General features: G+C 43.8%; 1 protein-coding gene across 1 annotated transcript in view; it reads right to left on the reverse strand.

Annotated features, from left to right (window-relative positions):
• MYLK3 (myosin light chain kinase 3) overlaps window positions 1-15,876 on the reverse strand; it is a 55,703-nt gene extending 39,827 nt beyond the window's left edge. The window contains exon 1 of the mRNA XM_090062918.1: window positions 15,817-15,876. Coding sequence (XP_089919044.1) covers window positions 15,817-15,846 — 30 coding nt within the window. The 5' untranslated portion in view covers window positions 15,847-15,876. The remainder of the gene's footprint in view (window positions 1-15,816) is intronic.
• Window positions 15,877-17,373: the final 1,497 nt, after the last annotated feature.

Consider the following 17,373-nt stretch of genomic DNA (forward strand, 5'->3'; position numbering starts at 1 on the left):
CCCTACCCAAAGTAACTCGCCATGCACCAAAGCAAAGCACATGTGGCACAGGCATTCTCCAGGGACAAGCAGCTGCAGTGCAAGGTGCACTGCCACTACTCATCCCCAGGAAACCAAATATCCACGCTCATCTGAACATGCCTGTGGCAACACAATAGGGAGCACTACTACACCAAGTTTTTCAAACCAGTTTATGAAACTTCTCTCCCAGATCCCTTCCTGATTCAAGTTAAATCAGAGACCCCCAACATCCGAGCATTTTGCGGCCCTGGACTTGGCTGTGCTATCTGCTCCAAAGAGCAGAGCTGGCCCCACCCCTCTGCTCTCTAGCTGGAGGAGTGAGGGCTGGCTCACTGCCCCCACGGGGGTCCGGGGCCAGGGAGGGGGGGTTAAACTTCCCTTCCCTCAAGTACAGAGCTGCCCTGCTCTATTTACTTAGTCCTGGCTGCAACTATGGACTACAAATCCCAGAGACACCTGGAGACAGGAAGAGGAAGTGATGAGCAACCCTGCAGAGTCCTGCTGCAATGACTCTGGACTGAAATTCCCAGAGATCTCAGGAGTTGCAGGAAGAAGCAAACACATAGCCCACGCCGGATACATACCAGAGAGCCATACTCTAGCATCCACTTGCCCCCCCACCAACTTCTGGCTTGAGCCTCTGCAGACATGTGGCTGCATTTCCTGAGTCAAAGTGAATGTCTGTTCATTTGCTTATTGGTTCAGTCTTTGCAGCTTAGACTAACCTGCAAAGACTGAATCAATTCAGCCTCGGGCTTTTTGACTGTCTGTACTTAGCCCTAGATATAGTTTGTAAAAACCACTGCAAAAAACTCATGCAGCACTGTCCTCGCTTTCCAGCATTTAGAAAACCACTCTCTCTCAGGACTGTGATTTACACATCACAGTAGGAATACCATCTACAGAGTGACTTATCTCATTCATCTATTTGTTCTTTTAGCACAGGTAGAATGAATTAGTGTAGAAGGAACCAACACCTCCTCCACCACCAGTAGTTACTTAGAAATCGCTATGACCAATTTCAAGCACTGTTCAATTCAAGCTTAATTTACAGAAGTGTCCATGCTTGTCTCAATTTGGGCATTAAAAGTAGAAGCGCCCCAAATTTCTGCTCTTTTTTAAAATTTTCTAAGTTCTTAGTGTGAACTCCACAGCCAAATGTCACACTATTTTTTTTTTTTAACAACACGCTCGATATCAGCCATGAAATGGCTGTGGGTAACTCAAACCACATTACTTATTATTTGACTGGATCTGACAAGTGTTTCAGTGGCTGGTGCCTGGTTCCAGCAAAGTTCATAATTTGGATTAATTTCAGGCTGCATCATGCCTAGAACAAATCACTTTATCTGTCCTTGTCTTCATCATGCTTTCCCCTAAACCTGGTGGTTATGGCAGACATACACCAGACATGAAGCAATACCATTCTGTGTTAATAGCTATTCTACCCAAGCAAGAGAATCTTTGATTAAGACAGGCCAGAAATGCACTGTTCCCACTAAAAAAAAAAGAATAGCAGCTCTGGCAAAACTGCAGAGCAAGTAGCCCTTCCTTGTTGTCTGTTCCACATTCATCTGCTGATTTAAATCTATGTGACATTTTGATTTGACGTCATTCACAAGTACAAGAATACTTCATCAGTTGAGGCTTAGTCTCAATAATACATGATGAATAGCAACAGCATTATAAAGCTAGTGGATTCTGCAAGCTCTTCTGTGTTCCCCATAAACACACAAAACAATTACACACACAAAGCCACTGGCTATTCCCATCAGTGAAACACGAGCCTCCAAACTTCTGCTCAGCAGCAGAAGCTAGGAGATGATGCCGGTGTGCTGTTTATTAAAACAGATGCCCTGAAAACCTTTCTGTGTAAATCTGAACAGCCTCAAATTGGTCTCAGTGAAGTACATTAGAACATCATAATCCTTTTTTTTTCCATTTGAATTTAGCAGTCCACTGAGACTGCTAAATTCAACCAAAAAACCCTGAGCAACAACAATACCTAGTACTTTTGAAGTCTTTTATATATTCAAAGCTCTGTATTGCATATTAAATCACTCCTCGCAACAACTCCATGAAGCTGAATAGTTTTGACATCCCCTTTTTTGTTTATTTATTTTTACTGGTAGAGCAGATGTCAGGGAAAATTACATGTAAACCAGTATAAGTTATTGGAAATTGGTCTAAACCAGTCAGTGCACGTAAACCAGTTAAAAACGGCAGAATCCAATATAAACTACACTGGAATGGATGTAGTATAAGATTTAATCAGTTTAGTTTAGACCATCCTATCTAACTTCGGCACCAGATTTCCCCCCAGAAAGAATAACTGGGGGGTGTGATGCAAGGGCTTCCTCCCTCCCCCACTGACTGACCCAGCAAGGTTTCTTTCCCCACCCCTGGCAACTACTACTGGGGGAAGGAGGGAAGAGGCGGCCCCTACCCCAGCCAAAACAGCTGTGGGAGGCCCTCATGGGGGGACTCCACTCTGCACATCTGGTCCCCAGCATAATAGAGAACTGCACAGCAGAGCCATGACTCTTGCCTGCAGCTGTAAGGCAGTTTGGGGGATGGGGGTGGAAAATGGAGCCTCACACCATGCAGCTCTGGCCGCAAACCAGCACAGCAGGAGCCTCTGCTCCCTCTAGGGAGTCTGCTCCCCCCTACCCCTAGTTCCCAGTTTGGCAGACAGCTGTGTGGCTCTGAGCCGAGCTGCAGCTCCTCTCTACAGCTGCAAGGTGGTCAAGGGGGTAGTAGGATCCCATCTGTGCTGACTCAGGGCCAGGGTTGCATGGCAGGGCGCTCTGCTCCTTCACCCAACGCTCCTGACAGCTGCAGGGATGAGCCGTGGCCTGGAGGTCCATGGCTCTCCACTATACCAGGAACTGGAAGATGGCGGGAGAGGGGGGAAGGGGGACAGAGTCAGCTCCACTGTGTGGACCCGACCCAGACCCCCCAGACCTGATCCAGCAAGCTGGGGGGGTGCTGCATACAGGGGGCTTCGTCTCCCCCTCAGCCATCACTGACAGCAGACAGCTGGCAGGGGGACAGTGCTGGGGAGAGGTGCCATGCTGGCCAATCTGGGGTGGCCAGCTGCTTGGCTTTCTCCAGCAGCTTACAGGCCTTGGCCCAAAAGCACCCCCACCACCACCACCAAAGGGCAACAGTGAGTTTGGGAGTGAACAGAACTCATCTAGGGTGCTTTAAAAAAAAGCCACAGAAATTACTGTGAAGTATAAATCTGCCTTGGGCTTTTTGAACCTCTGTATCTGGCCATGAAGTCTTCATCAGAGCTGGTATTAAATTCACAAAATTCTAATCTCCAGCCACCATACTGACAAAACACAAATTCCACTTCCTTCCCAAAACCTTGGTCCTAAGTGACTTACGCACCTCCATATCCCTGTCCTTAGAAGACTAGTCTTCTATCAAATAGAGCTAATTTTGGAGAATTAAATTACAGACATTTTAGCCTAAATGTTATTCCTCTCTATTTCACTCATTACACCCAATAACAATTCTTAGGTCTTCCCAAATAGTTTCTCTTCCTTTTCAATACTGGCACTCTTCAACTACTTGCAGTTAAGTACGATACCAGTTGTGGTTATTGGTGAGCCAGGCTAAATATATTTGATTCATTTAGTTTTTCTTCATTATCTGTTTTAGGTACTTATAGGTTTCCATTGGTGAAATATCTGATCATCTCACCATGAACGTACATAAATGCCTAAAGTCAGTTCCTCCAGCTGAATCAACCTGTTCACCTTTTAACTTTATTGGTTATCTAACATTATTCCAATTCATATACTTCTTTCAAAAACCAGAATTGTTCCAAAATGACCGAAGTATTCTCCAATGAATATAGTCCCATTGGTGCTACAGAAAGAGGAATGGGATGAAGTGCCTGTCTAACTACATAGCACCCCAAATCACACCGGCTTCTTAAGCCCCTATACCACATAGTGGCCACCTGCTACCACTCCTACTGCATTGGGGAGTGAACGCGGAGAGATATTACTTGACATTACTCCTTTCTGTATCCCAGTTACTACTAACTATCATAGGAACTGGCACAATCAGTAGTGGCTACAGGAAGAGAGAGTTTAAAGTGGGTGCCACAAGCACACGGTGCAGTTGGCTACCAGACCCTGTACAGTAACAGGACCTCTGGAACTAATTCTCTAAAAAAAAATCCCAAAAAACTCCTAAATTTAGGTCAAGAAACTCCTAAATCTTATTACCCACCTCGTGATGCATAAACCGTGGTCTCACCAGTCAGTTGGCCAGACCCACCACAAAAAAAGAAAGAGCAATTAGCAAGGAGGTACTACAAACAAATACAAAACACACAACCTGGATTTCCAGATCACAAGGAAAGCATGGAAGCACAAGGAAAAAAATAACAGTGTGTATAGAGAGTGGCCCACTGGAGATAAGGAGGAGACAAAAGTAAAATTTACTATTGTAATGAGGAAAAAAAGAGTGAGTCATCAAGCTCAGGTCCCTTTGGTCACAGGCAGCCACATAATAAATATTTATCCAAAACAATTTACAAGGTGTGCCCTGCTATATACCATGGCCACAAAGCATCCCTGGAACACAAGCTAAAATTCACAATTGACCCCCAATGGATCAAAATGCCCAAAATGTGGTCTGATACATGGAGTCATCCAGCCAATGATAAACTTTGCCATGCCTTTTGGGACCTATATGCCACTGGGTATAAATGCCTATAGCATCAGCTAGGCATTCCAGTATAAACTAAAACTGCCAATAGAGGGAATCTCAGATATCAAGAATGTAGCAATGACATTTTCACTGTAGGAGGAGAGACGAAGAAACAAGCAAACTAGCACTAAGTTACAAAGCTGTGACTATTGAACGGATGCTAGAAGCAAACCATTATGCTAAATGCAGATAAGTTGAAGCTGAGTAGGACTGATATCTACATCTGTGCATCTGTTGCTTTTTGAGGGACCCTGAGAAACTATGGTCCATAAAGGAAATGCCAAGAGTGACAATACAAAGGAAGCCCAACAACTAATGACGCTCACCAACTCCCTGCAGATTCTGTAAAAAGCATTCAGAAGCCTCTGAATCCATGAGACAGTAAAACCGGGGAATGGTTAGAGACCCAAAAACAAGAATTTGGAAGAGTAAAGAAAGCCAGGCAGCAATCCTAGAATACTACAAAGGACTGACAGCTACTCATGATAACCAGGATCATCACTGATAAGACCAGCAGCCCCTTGGCATTTGCTAGTAAAAGCCTGACAGATGCAGAAATATGCTGAGTTAGAAAAGGAGATTCAGTTTGGGGCACGAGCTCAACGAGTTCGCCTAACCCACCAAAATGCATACCACCGAGATTATGGTGTTACTACAATGTAAGGTGCTGCTCAAAAAAGCCACAGATAAACAGAATAAGGTCTGCCTTAGTACCACACTGATGGTTCACCACAACAGGAGATGAACATAGCGTGGCTCAAGGATAGTTTAGGACAGGCTCCAGGAAATCCAGCTAACGGGATAGGCTGCTCCAAGCAGTAAAAAGTTCAGCCTCTAAGGTTAGTCAGATGACAAGCACTTTATGAAGCAGGAGGCTACTTCCAAGCTGCCCGTGCAACACGTGGACAAACAGTAATCCCAGAAGACTAAAGAATTGATGCCATGAGACTGATACATTTCAGTCCAAAAAACAGAAGCATGCTGGATGGGGAGCCAGGATGCTGATAGACTGCATTATCTTGGCTTACCTAGGGCTGGGGACCCTAGGCTTCCAGGCTCCTGGGGTGGCCAGCCAAAAGCAGTTATACACACAGCCTGCTGCAACAAAGAAATAAAGGTATAGAGAAAGCTACACCCAGCTGAGCACCTCTGTGGCAAAGCAATGGCAAAAGGCAACCATACAAATTGCAGTGGCACACAGGTCATAATGAAATAGCTGCACACTCAGGACAGCAATGGAGATGAAACCGAAGACAGATGCAGTGTAGCGGCAAGCCTGACAGCACACCAGAATCAGAAGCACTCTGAGCTTCAGCCATCAGCTGGCCCAGTCCAGGAGTCAGAAGAAATAAGGAATTTGAACAACACAGAAACCAACAGGATGATCCAGAGAGAATGAAGGCAGCAACGAGACAGAAGCAGGTCACCCACCAAAAGCAATTATGCAAACAAAAAATATGAAACTGGACAGAAGACTAGCATGCCTGAAAGATTGACAGGACAAACAGGTTACAATGAACTAGTAATAAACGCCACTTTCTAATCAGTTCTTTCACAGCAAGTTGCCCAACGCTGGCATAGAACAACAAAATAGTTGTAAGGAGAGAGGTAATACACTGCTTGGAAACTGATAAAGCAAGACATTTTGCATAAGGGAAATACCTGAAGGAGCCACAGCTCTATCTTTGGCCTGTAGCTGCAATGCTACTTCCAGATGCTTCCCCTCTAGCACTAGTTTTCTCTAAGAGAGATATGGAACCCGCAGTTTATTACCCAGCACGTGAAATACATTTCACTGAATATCTCCAAACTAAGATGGATTTGCAAGCAATCTGTAAACGCCCACAGATCGTCATGTGTGGAGTTGCCTAAGTCTGTCACAGCACATTATGCGCCAGAGTCAGCTGAGCTGGCCACTTCTATAGGCAGCAGCCAGGCAGATCACCAAGCAGGACGGCAGAAAGAGGCAGCATCTGACAAGCAGACAAACAATAGGCTAGACTCTGAAACCAACAGCAAGTCCATAGCAAAACCCTCAGCAGCTCCAGCTGGTGCAAATCTTGACGCAGCAATACAAACTGTCAGGTAACGTGTTAGCAGAAGTCAAGTAGTGTTAATAGCAAGCCAATGGATCAAATTTTACCTTCAGACCAATTCTCAGGCTCCAAAAAGAACTAATACGCATAACTCCAAGGGCAGAATGTGGTTGTGTGCATTTCCTGTTGAGCGTCATGTTGAAATAACCAAATATATTACATTTCTGAGCATTTTCCCTCATAAGTTTAGACCTCATTAGGGACCTACCAAATTCATGGGCCCTGGCAGCCAATTATACAGCTGTAACATGGCCAGAGCCCCCAGTTTCACAGCCATATCATGGTTGGGGCCGCCATTTTGAAGGTGGGGCAAAACAGGGCCCCCCACACTTGACTGAAGGGCCACCTCCCAATGCACGCCGCCTCCCACACACCGTTGGCTGCCGCTTGAGGGCTGAGGGGACGCGGAGCAAACCTGGTGGGTGGCTGCCAGGCACCATGCAAGAGCATGCCCTCCGCTCACACATTCAGGCTCAGGCCTCCTGCTGCTAATACCCCTCGGACAGTGAGACGTGCTCCCTATTGCCCTGCACAAGAGACAGATGGAGAGAGACAGACTCACATGGCTCTAATCTCTGCTTGGCAATTAGTAGCTTTGTTTAGTCAGATCTTAAAAACATCCACAACTTCTCTGGGTAACCTGTTCCAGCATTTTATTACCCTCCTCAAACAACAGTTCTTCCTAATATCCAACCTAAACTTCTCTTGTTGCAACTTGAGACCATTCCTCCTTGTTCTGTCACCTGCCACCACTGAGAAGGCAACAATAATGTTACTATTCTGATATTGCATGCCTCATCTGGACATCCCCAAGCATTTTACAGGAGATACAAGCATCTTTTTCCCATAGTATAAAGAAGAAATTAAAGTACAAGGACATAACTAGTAGCAGAACTGGGGTTAGAACCAAGTTCTTCCTGAGTCTTCACCTAATTCTTGAATGAGTAGGCAAGGCTAACTGAGCAAAAGGGACGAAGCCACAAAAGCCCATGAAACTTATAATTGCATCTAAGGAAGTTGATATCTATTCACTACAACCTTAAGTAAACTGGCTCAGTTTGCCTCTCTGGCTCTAAAGCTAGAACATACCAGCACTCCACATATTGTTTAACAGGAAATGCAACATACTAAAAATTAACTCCGAATTTTGGAGTAATTTTATAGGCAGACGAGATTATTTGGACAATTGTAGTATTGTTTATTAGACCAACTGAATAGTTAGAAAAATAGTTCTTTATAAGCTCTCCCTACTCTCCATATGCCTGAAGAAAAGTGTTTGTGCCCAAAAGCTTGTAAAGAACCATTTTTAACTATTCAGTTGGTCTAATAAATGATATCACTTTTCCCCAAGTAATCTTGTTTGCCTGTGTCCTGAGACCAACTCAGCTACAACCAACATTCCCAAAACAAGGGAGTAATTTCATTGCATTTGTTTCTGCATTATGCAAAGTTCAGGTTAAAAATGTGTACATTTCAAGTTGGCAAATGTCTTTCTACAACCAGGTGTCTTAAGAAATTAAATTATAAGAGGAAATAGTAGAGGTACACCAATACACAAATCCATATCGTATTGGCACCAATAAAAGGAAAATTGACATCACTGACAATTGGCTGTTTTTGGCTAATGTGGCCAATAATGTCACCAATAAATGCCATGTGCTTGAGCACAGTCACAGCATGCACATGCCCAGCCTGGGAGCTTGGAGAGCAGTGTCCGGCTGGTAAGTCTGTTGTGGCGGGGGGTGTGGGGAAGGGGTGGAGGGAAGGAAAGGGTGCAGAAGGGGCAGATCAAGGCCCCTGCAGTGAGGGTGGGAGGGGGCTGGCCCAGGCCAGAGCCACATGACTCGTCTGGGTGGTACAGGGCAGGGGGGACAGATCCCACTGCTACACACACCCCCAGGGGACCCATTGGAGGCTTGTGCCCCCCAGAGCTGTGCATGGGGTGACGGTGGGCTGCCACTGCAGTCTGCAGCCAGGGGTGGTGAAGGGCTCTTCCTCAGGGAGTGGGGAGGGGGGTTGGGCCAGAGCTATGCTTGCGGTGGATAGCAGTGGTGCTGGAGGGGGGCTATAGTGAATTCTGGGGTGGCTGTAGCCCCCCATACCTCCCCCACCCCAGCGCCACCACTGCCCACCCCAAGCACAGCCCTGGCTCACCCCCTCCACCCTGGCTAGGAAGAACCCGGCACCACTCCTGGCCCTAGCCCGCAGCAGCAGCCCACTCACCCTGCATACAGATCCAGGGAGCACACACACCTCCATGGCTCCCCCAGGGGTGCATGTAGTGGCAGGATCTGATCCTCCCTTCCCACACTCCCAGATGAGCCATGCAGCTCCATCCCACACCCCACCCCAGCTGGGCAGCATCTGCCCCAGCCCAAAGCCCCACTCCCTCCCCTCACCGCAGGGGCCTCAATTTGCATCCCCCCCCCATGTCCCCTACCTCTCCCTGCCCCTTCCCCGCAACAAACTCACCAGCCAGACACTGCTCTCCAAGCTTCCCAGCTGCATATCAGCAATCAGATCAGTACAGGCTGATAAGGCTTATTAATAATCGGCCATCAGTATTGGCCCCAACATTTTTATCAGTGCACCCCTAGGAAAGAGTTACATTTTACTGTAGGTGGTTTAGAAATAATATCATTCATTCCTCATGAAAAAGCAGCTGGTTAGTGTGTTTAAATATGGGACAAACACAATTTTCACTTACGCTGACATAAATTCAGACTAAAATTTTTGACCTTTCCATAAGGAATTATACTCCATCTCTTTGGGCATCCTTGATCATTCAGTGATCAAATGATAATATAGTCTGCAATACTGTGAACTAAAGACCATTAAATGTTTCAGTATGCACAATAGACCCTTGTATTTTAGGAAGAAATCTTGCACCATTGAAATCAGTAAGATTCTTTGCCACTGACTTTAACTATTAACCATTATCAAGTGCATTTGAGATACTTCCTTTGAATTGTACCACAGATATCATTGAGACTCCTTTAGACCGTCAAAGGAGATGAATGCAAAATTTTAAAGTAGCATATTACAGGCAACCCGTTGGGGCAAAATAAATGGGGGATTATTTATTTCAAAGCAGTCTGAAAGAACATTTACCAGCAAATTTATTGTCTGACTAATCTTTTTGGAGCCAGGACTCTCTTTTACTATGTGTCTGTAGAGTGCTAGTACACTGGGACTATGACTGCTGTTCAAGTCCTCTGCAATACAACAGTACAAATTATGACAATACGACAAATTAAGGTTTTAGACATTAAGTACACAATATTCAGGCTGAGTGCAGCCATTTAACCACAACACAAATAAGCAGATGCACAATTTAGCTGCTTGTGAGTGATTCAATAGGGATCTGACATACTCCCATTTGTCTCAATGGAAAAAAAATGTTCTTTAACTTCAGCTGAAATACATGATGGGCCCATTCACTCTTACTGTTAAGAATTTAATGACTTGTAAGGAGTTAGCTAATAATTAGGAAGGGAATACTGTCATGACACCTACAAATCTTTCTTCAGCTCCTTTCCTTTTCCCTTACACTGTCAGGCTTCTAATTTTTTTTGCAGAAATGTGAACTACTGCATTAGAAAATCTCAAACAAGCACAACACCCATTCTCAAGCAAATAGCTATAACAGCTCAAACAATTCACCTTTAGGCAATTTTAATGGCTGCTCTGCTTATTATACTGTACATTTGGTGCTTAGAGCCTTGAAAAAGATGCTAGGTGCAGTCCAATAATAATTTTTTTGCCATTACAAAGGTGGATCTTATGGCCAGCTCCTGAAGCACTTTTCTTCCTGACTTCAGCGGGAGCTCTGTGCGAGACAAGACTGCAGCAGGTTCAAACATACACAGCAACATACACAGCCCAGAAGGGACCTTGGTCCCCGAAACCCTGATCAGTAACAGTCCCTTACCGTAAACCTTTTGATGTAATCAGAAACACAAAATCCTCCCATGCTCAAACGCAGGGATCTGTGTAGTGAAGATTCTTGATACAAAGTTCCCATTTTTTGGCTCCTGTTGCAGTCACCCAGGGAGCCCAAAGCTTTTGCTGAATTACACAGCAAGGCTCCGGTGGATCTTGCTAGAATCCTTCTTATGTGATAAACTAGGCATTTCATCTTATCTGCCACTACAGCAGGCATTTCAATCATTTCACTTCCTTATCGCGAGTACCAAGTTCTATCTGTATCCCTGCAGCTCACTTCCTGAATTGCTGATAAGAGCTACTGTAAGGCATGGAAACAAACTTATCAGAAGGTGATGGCCCAACCATTGAAGAGTCCCCTCTTTGTAGTTCTCTGAATGTTACTTGGCTCCTTATTTTTGTTTAGTTTAACTTTTTGTTGCTGTATTTCAGGAGTACACTTAGATTCCACCAGCTCCGTCATCGTCATCGTAGTGCGGCTCCCGCAGTCAGTTATATACGATACTGCAACAAAGTTTTCATTTGACCTTAATCACACCAGCGTTTTGCTCTCAAAGTTCAGTGGGCAATATCATAGCAAGGGAGAAGGGTCAGTGGACAGTCTCAAAGAATCCTCCTGTTTTGGTACTTTAACACCTGGTAGCGCTCAAGAGCATTCATTTGCGTCTGCACATTTATTTATAGGCAAGCTATTCAAAAGACAGTCCTGGTTGTCTGCATTTGTAAAGCAAATCTCTAGGTGGTGAGAGCATGCATGACAACAAATGTTGTACCTGCAGAACTGGAAGCCGAGGAAGGCTCTTCTAACCGTTTTCTACAGCTATGTTTTAAATAGCAAGCACTTTTTAAGTTATTAAGCAGATTAACCGAACCCAGACTCAATGCTCCTTCTCAAATAAGTGTCCTCCAGTAAATCACTCCTTAGTGTCCGAGTAAAAATTAAATTAGTTTTTAGATTGTGGTTCTGTGAAATAAGGACTATGTGTGTCCGTGTTTCTAGTGTAATACTGTTACACTACTATAGTACACATACTATAATACTATTAGTGTTATACCGTAACACTACATGACCTAAGAAAGAAGCAGGTCTGATAGAAGTAGCAAATCCCCCTGCAATTGTGTGGTTGCTTCATTTTTCCCTTGTGAATGCAACAGATTTAGTAAATAATTGTTTTAGTCCCTAGTGAGCAACTAACCCTGCCCGGCTACTACAGTCCTGAGTGCATTAAAAGAAATTATATCAGTCACACTCCTGAGGAATCTCTTAAGTTCTCTCACAATAAACACAAGGGCCGGTCTCCAGTTAGGCAGGCAAGGTTCTTTGAGTAGATGCGATCTCTTTTATTAGACCAACTGAGTAGTTGGAACAAAGTTCTTTGCAAGATTTTGAGCACAATTACCCTTCTTCAGGCATAGGAAGTCACCTGAAGAAGGGCGATTGCGCCCAAAAGCTTGTGAAGAACTTGCTTGCAACTACTCAGTTGGTCTAATAAAAGATTTCAGATTTACCCAAAGAACCTTGCCTGCCTATGTCCTTAGACCATCATGGCTACAACCAAAAACCCATGCCTCCACTTAGGTTTTCATACCAAGGTAATTACTTTACTGATTCTCGCCCTCCCATGAGGACAATAAATTATTTTTGGATCAATGCAGACAGTCAGAGAACTGCAGGGCAAGGAGAGGATTGGATTGTCATGGTTAAAACAATGGAACGGACTAGTCTAGGGTACACAGCATGCCAAAAGCATCTGCTCTAACCCAGAAGGCACGATTTTCAGTTGTGTTCAGCAAGTGACATTTGAGACCTAGAAGAGATCTGTTGGGAGAAGAAGCTGCTGGAGCTTAGGAAGGCACAATAGAAGTTATTGGGGTTGAATCTGAAGAACATCTGCTGGGCAGTGGGGAGCGTTTATAGTATAGTACCCTGGCTTGTGACCCAGACAGTCTGCTCCTGGTTAAAACACAGGCTCTGAATGCCAGAAAGTCTCGGCTCTGTCCCTGATCTATCAACTTCCTGCGTGATTCTGTATTTAAGCTCTGTGCCTTGTTTCTCCAGCTGTAAGACTGGGTTGCCAATACCTCCCCTTCTCATATGAGGCTTTGCAAAACTTTTAAGAGCCTATGATTTAGTGCCTGTTATTACCAATATTATTAAAGATGGGGCCAAATTAGCATCTCAGGCCCCAGGCATCCCTCAATTCTAGGACGGTCACAATCCAAAGCTGGACCTGGTCTTTATCTCCTGAGCATCCATCACCAAGAATGGGCTCCTGAATCACCATGCCTGAACAGGGGGAAAAGATCCAAAGGGTTCTGAGGTAACACCCTCAGCAGCAACCCTTACGTCTCCTCGCATGAAAGACAAGGTACGCTGACCTGCCCCAAATGCCTGCTGCCAAACCACAGCATACCACACCCCTGCCCCACCTGAAAGTATCACTGACTGCAGTAGAAATCACATGGGGCTAAAAAAGGGCCTGAGAGGGCATCCCTGCCCTAGGACAGAATTCAGCTGAGCCCCCCATAACTAACAGGAACAGTAGGCACATCATGAGTGACTCATTCTTCTATGGGGGTAGCAAGACAAAAGAAGGTCTTTGGCACTCTTTCCAAAATATTTCAGCACAGAAAGGCCAGGGCATTGCATAGGAGACTGGGTGTGATTTATGCAGTCACAAATGATAGACACAATAGAAGTTAAAATGCAACCAATTCCAAGCAGGTACAAACAAGTGCATTGCTATTCTGTATTTCAGAAAAAAATATATTACTTAATGCGGCAGCAAAATCATGTACAGCATGAAAGTGTCAAGCCAAATGGAAGATCTTGCATGACAGAGAGAATCCTTTAGGAAATTTGGCAGACAGTCTGGAACAAGCAATGCTCAGCTTGCAACCTTCCATTAGCAGATCTAAATACAGAACTGTAGTGTAAAACAACACCTCACTGCAGTGCTTCCACTAATTATTATTGAGAGTATAATTATTGGGGATGATCAGATCCACTTTTTCCTAATTAACCTTTGTAAAGATTCAACATGAAGCTATTTTATCTTTTTGGCTACTTTAGTTCAGACTCTAGGCTGTGTTGCAGAGGAGTGTATAAAGCAACTAATAACGTATGATTTTCTGCAGAAGATAACAAATCCCCCACTTCTGCTTGCTGAGCAATACTTTCCCTTTATAGTATTCAATCAGAAAATAGGACAATGCACATGGGACCAAAATTTCCTTGGCTACACCTACATAAATCCAGAGGAACCATCTGGGATTTACACTAATGTATGTAAAAGCAGAATTCAGTCCACAATATCAAAACAGATATTTAAACTGTCTATTATATGCAATACTTCAATTGAAATATTTTGTTCCATGTGCAGCCAAATGTTAATTACTTGTAGAATAAAAGAAGTGGAGTGAAATATTGGTAGTATTGTGTGTGCGCCCTGCTACCATGTGAACTAGGCAAACAAATGACAAAGCCAAGCCAAGTAACTTTAAAAACCAGGAAAAGTCTTTGACATTCAGAAATGCACGTTGAGTCTGCTACCTCAGATTCTAAAATGAATTTCTTCTGAACAAGGTTTTTTTTCCTCTGGACATGGTTTTGTTTTGCTTTCATTACTGCCACGAATCATTTAGGCATGAGACGATGTTGGCCAACTAGCCTAGGACATGCAGAATGAAAACTAACAGAAGACAAAAAGGTCTATTAAGAAGTCATTAATCATGCATTATTTTTTGGACCAGATTGAACAAGTTATCAGCACCTTCACTTACTTCCACTAAATGACCATAAGAAGTGAAAGAGTTCAGCGCTTCGCAGGGGAAACTTCCTCAACCCTAGGATCAGACCCAAAGATCAGCCAGCAATATGCTCGGAGTGCTCTACAGGCACAGCAAAGTGACAGTACCAGTATTTTAAGGCATTTACAATCCAAACATCATTCTTTAGCTGCAGGTTTTAGTTCACAGTATAATTTAGAACAGAGGATATTACTTTCCAGAAAACAAATGCAGACGCGCTCTCTCACACACACACACCCATGCTCTTAAGTACTGTACATCTTCAAAGGCTTCAGAATAAACTTAATACATTAACAAACTGTGACAGGGACCAAGGCAGCTTGCTGTTCCTTCCCCAAAATCTTTAATCAGTTACCACAAGCTCCTACCAAAGCAACTTCCCAGTTGTTCCAGTACTTACCCTTTCATTTTGCTTCCATCCATGTAACAAATTAGAGTTGGATACCAACATGCAGCGGTGTTGTAGGGACTGACCCAAGGAAATGCAAATGGACACTGCACACAAGGCACTGTCACCAGAAAATAATTTTTTTAAAGTCCCCCTTCAGTTTTTGATCAGGATGAGTAGTCAGGGGTTTGTGAGGAGTTGTGCAGATGAGGCATACTCTAGAAACAAGCAATTTCTGGATGTCAGTGTCTCACTATGAGCATATATCTATAGTTGCTTCACTTAAAATGGATTAATGTAAAGGTCAGGTCCAAGGGTCAGCCCCCTCCCCCACCCCTCCACTCCCATCTAATTAGCTAACATTCATTTTACAGCCTTGACCGCTTTGCAGTAGAAAACATTCCCAAAGTCAGAGTGCATCTTAAATTATATTCCATTTATAAACCTGTGTTAACCCGTCCTCACTTGTATGTTTCAAAAAGAGAATATTAGCAATGACAGTATTAGTCAGGCTACTTCTATTGAAGAGACCAGACAAATATTAGGCCAAATTCACCCTGCTATAACTCCATTAGTTTACACAGATTATTCCCATGGGTTAATATGCATGTAAACTACTAATACAAGTATAAATATGAGTAGATTTTTTTTTTAATTCTGCCTTGCTGTGCCTGCCAGAATTGCTGGGCATTGTACCTGCCAGCTGAGTTAGCAAGAAAAAAGTTCGCTTAGCTAGCAAAAATATAACAACTCCCTGTAAGCTTGATAGCCACAAGAGCAGATTAAAAGTAATATTAAGACGAAGTTTTACCTCTCCATGCCTACCTTGCTCCTGTCAAACATGTAATTCTGCATTCAAGTGCACATTATAAAGTTAGTCCTGCCCTCATGGCCACAAAGGGAACTCTGCAAGCAGAACTGGCAAATCCTCCGTGCAAGGATGAAGGGGCAGGATTAGGGAGACCAGGCAAGAGTTGTACACCACTACGCAATGCAGAGCCCTCCTCTACTGAGGGCAACCTTCCCAGCAGCATGCAGAAAACCAACGCCAAGCAAGGTCAGGGGAGGCTGGGGGTGTAACTAGATATTGTGCCAATGCTGATCCCCAGCCCCTCACCCTACAACAAAAACACCTAACAAGATGTCAAGAAGTTGGCTCTACAGTGTTTGAAAAGTCAGGTTGGCTGGTTATTTCAGCAGAGGCAATTGCTTTTCAGTCAGGTCATGATTTACAATAGTTGAAATTTTGCTTAAGCAAAAGTAAAGGTTATTCCCCTTTTTTCCAGTTTTGGTAGGTCCTGTCTCTTCCACGTTAGGGAGAACAGACTGATCAAGTGTTACTAGAAACACACCTACTTTTAAGATCAGCATGCTGCTAGTACAAGATCAACCCAGCAAACAGTACAACTTCCCAGAAGAAGAATACAAGCAGCACAACACCTAGGACAAAGAAAGCCCAAGGTTCAAGCCAGAGGCGTTACATTAACAAAGGAACTCTTTTATCAAAGAAAGCAAGATGAGAGCAGTTTTGCTCTTTAAAAATCTGCTTTGTTTTTGGGTATACTTACTGAAGTATTACAAGGAGAGAGGCAAAAGGAATTACAAGGACATTGGCAAGGGGAATGACCTTTGTTGTCCTTAGAATTGACCCTACAACCCAAACACTGATGAGGATCAATTGAGGTCATTTTGTTATTACTTTGAGTAGGGTCTTCCTTTAAACAGGGGCTTGTGTGCTTTCAATAATTTATACAACACAGAATGACTTGGGGGAGAGGGGGGCTTTGTTTTTGTTCTGTACTATCTGTGCTGGTTCTCAGATCAGCAAACTATTAGCTAATATCAGGGGATATTTCTACAAAGCAACTGAGCACTAATAATCCAAATGGCTTCCACAATCACAATGATTCATTGCCTCCTCACTTGCAATAACTACTCTAGAAAAAATCTGCCATGTTAACTTGGAAAGAGTTCCAATAATTAGCTCACAACTTGGAGGGGGGTGTTGCAACCACCTACTTCACAGAACCTTTTAGACAGGACTCGTCTCTCCTTTCAGTTCCTTATGGCCACATCCTGGGATATGGGCTTTTACTAGGAAGATGGTGCTACTTTCTGGCATAACAAATATGAAATGAACACACATGTTGATAGCATATAACTTTAAGGGAAGCTTTCTGCTTCCTATTCACATGGTTAGCTCCACTACTGACCGTTTGTTTTCTAGAATCAAAACTAAGGGTAGTCCTGGCCTGGTTTCTTGTATAGTATTAAAACCAACCAAATATAACTAAGCAGCAGCAAACCTACAGCACCTTCGGGTCACAGATCCCAGTGCACTTCACAGGTATTAGGGAATTAAACCTAGTGCACATCAGGCAA

Source organism: Crocodylus siamensis, chromosome 9, assembly GCF_052110815.1.
Source record: "Crocodylus siamensis isolate JL-2025a chromosome 9, ASM5211081v1, whole genome shotgun sequence".
NCBI classification, from domain to species: domain Eukaryota; kingdom Metazoa; phylum Chordata; order Crocodylia; family Crocodylidae; genus Crocodylus; species Crocodylus siamensis.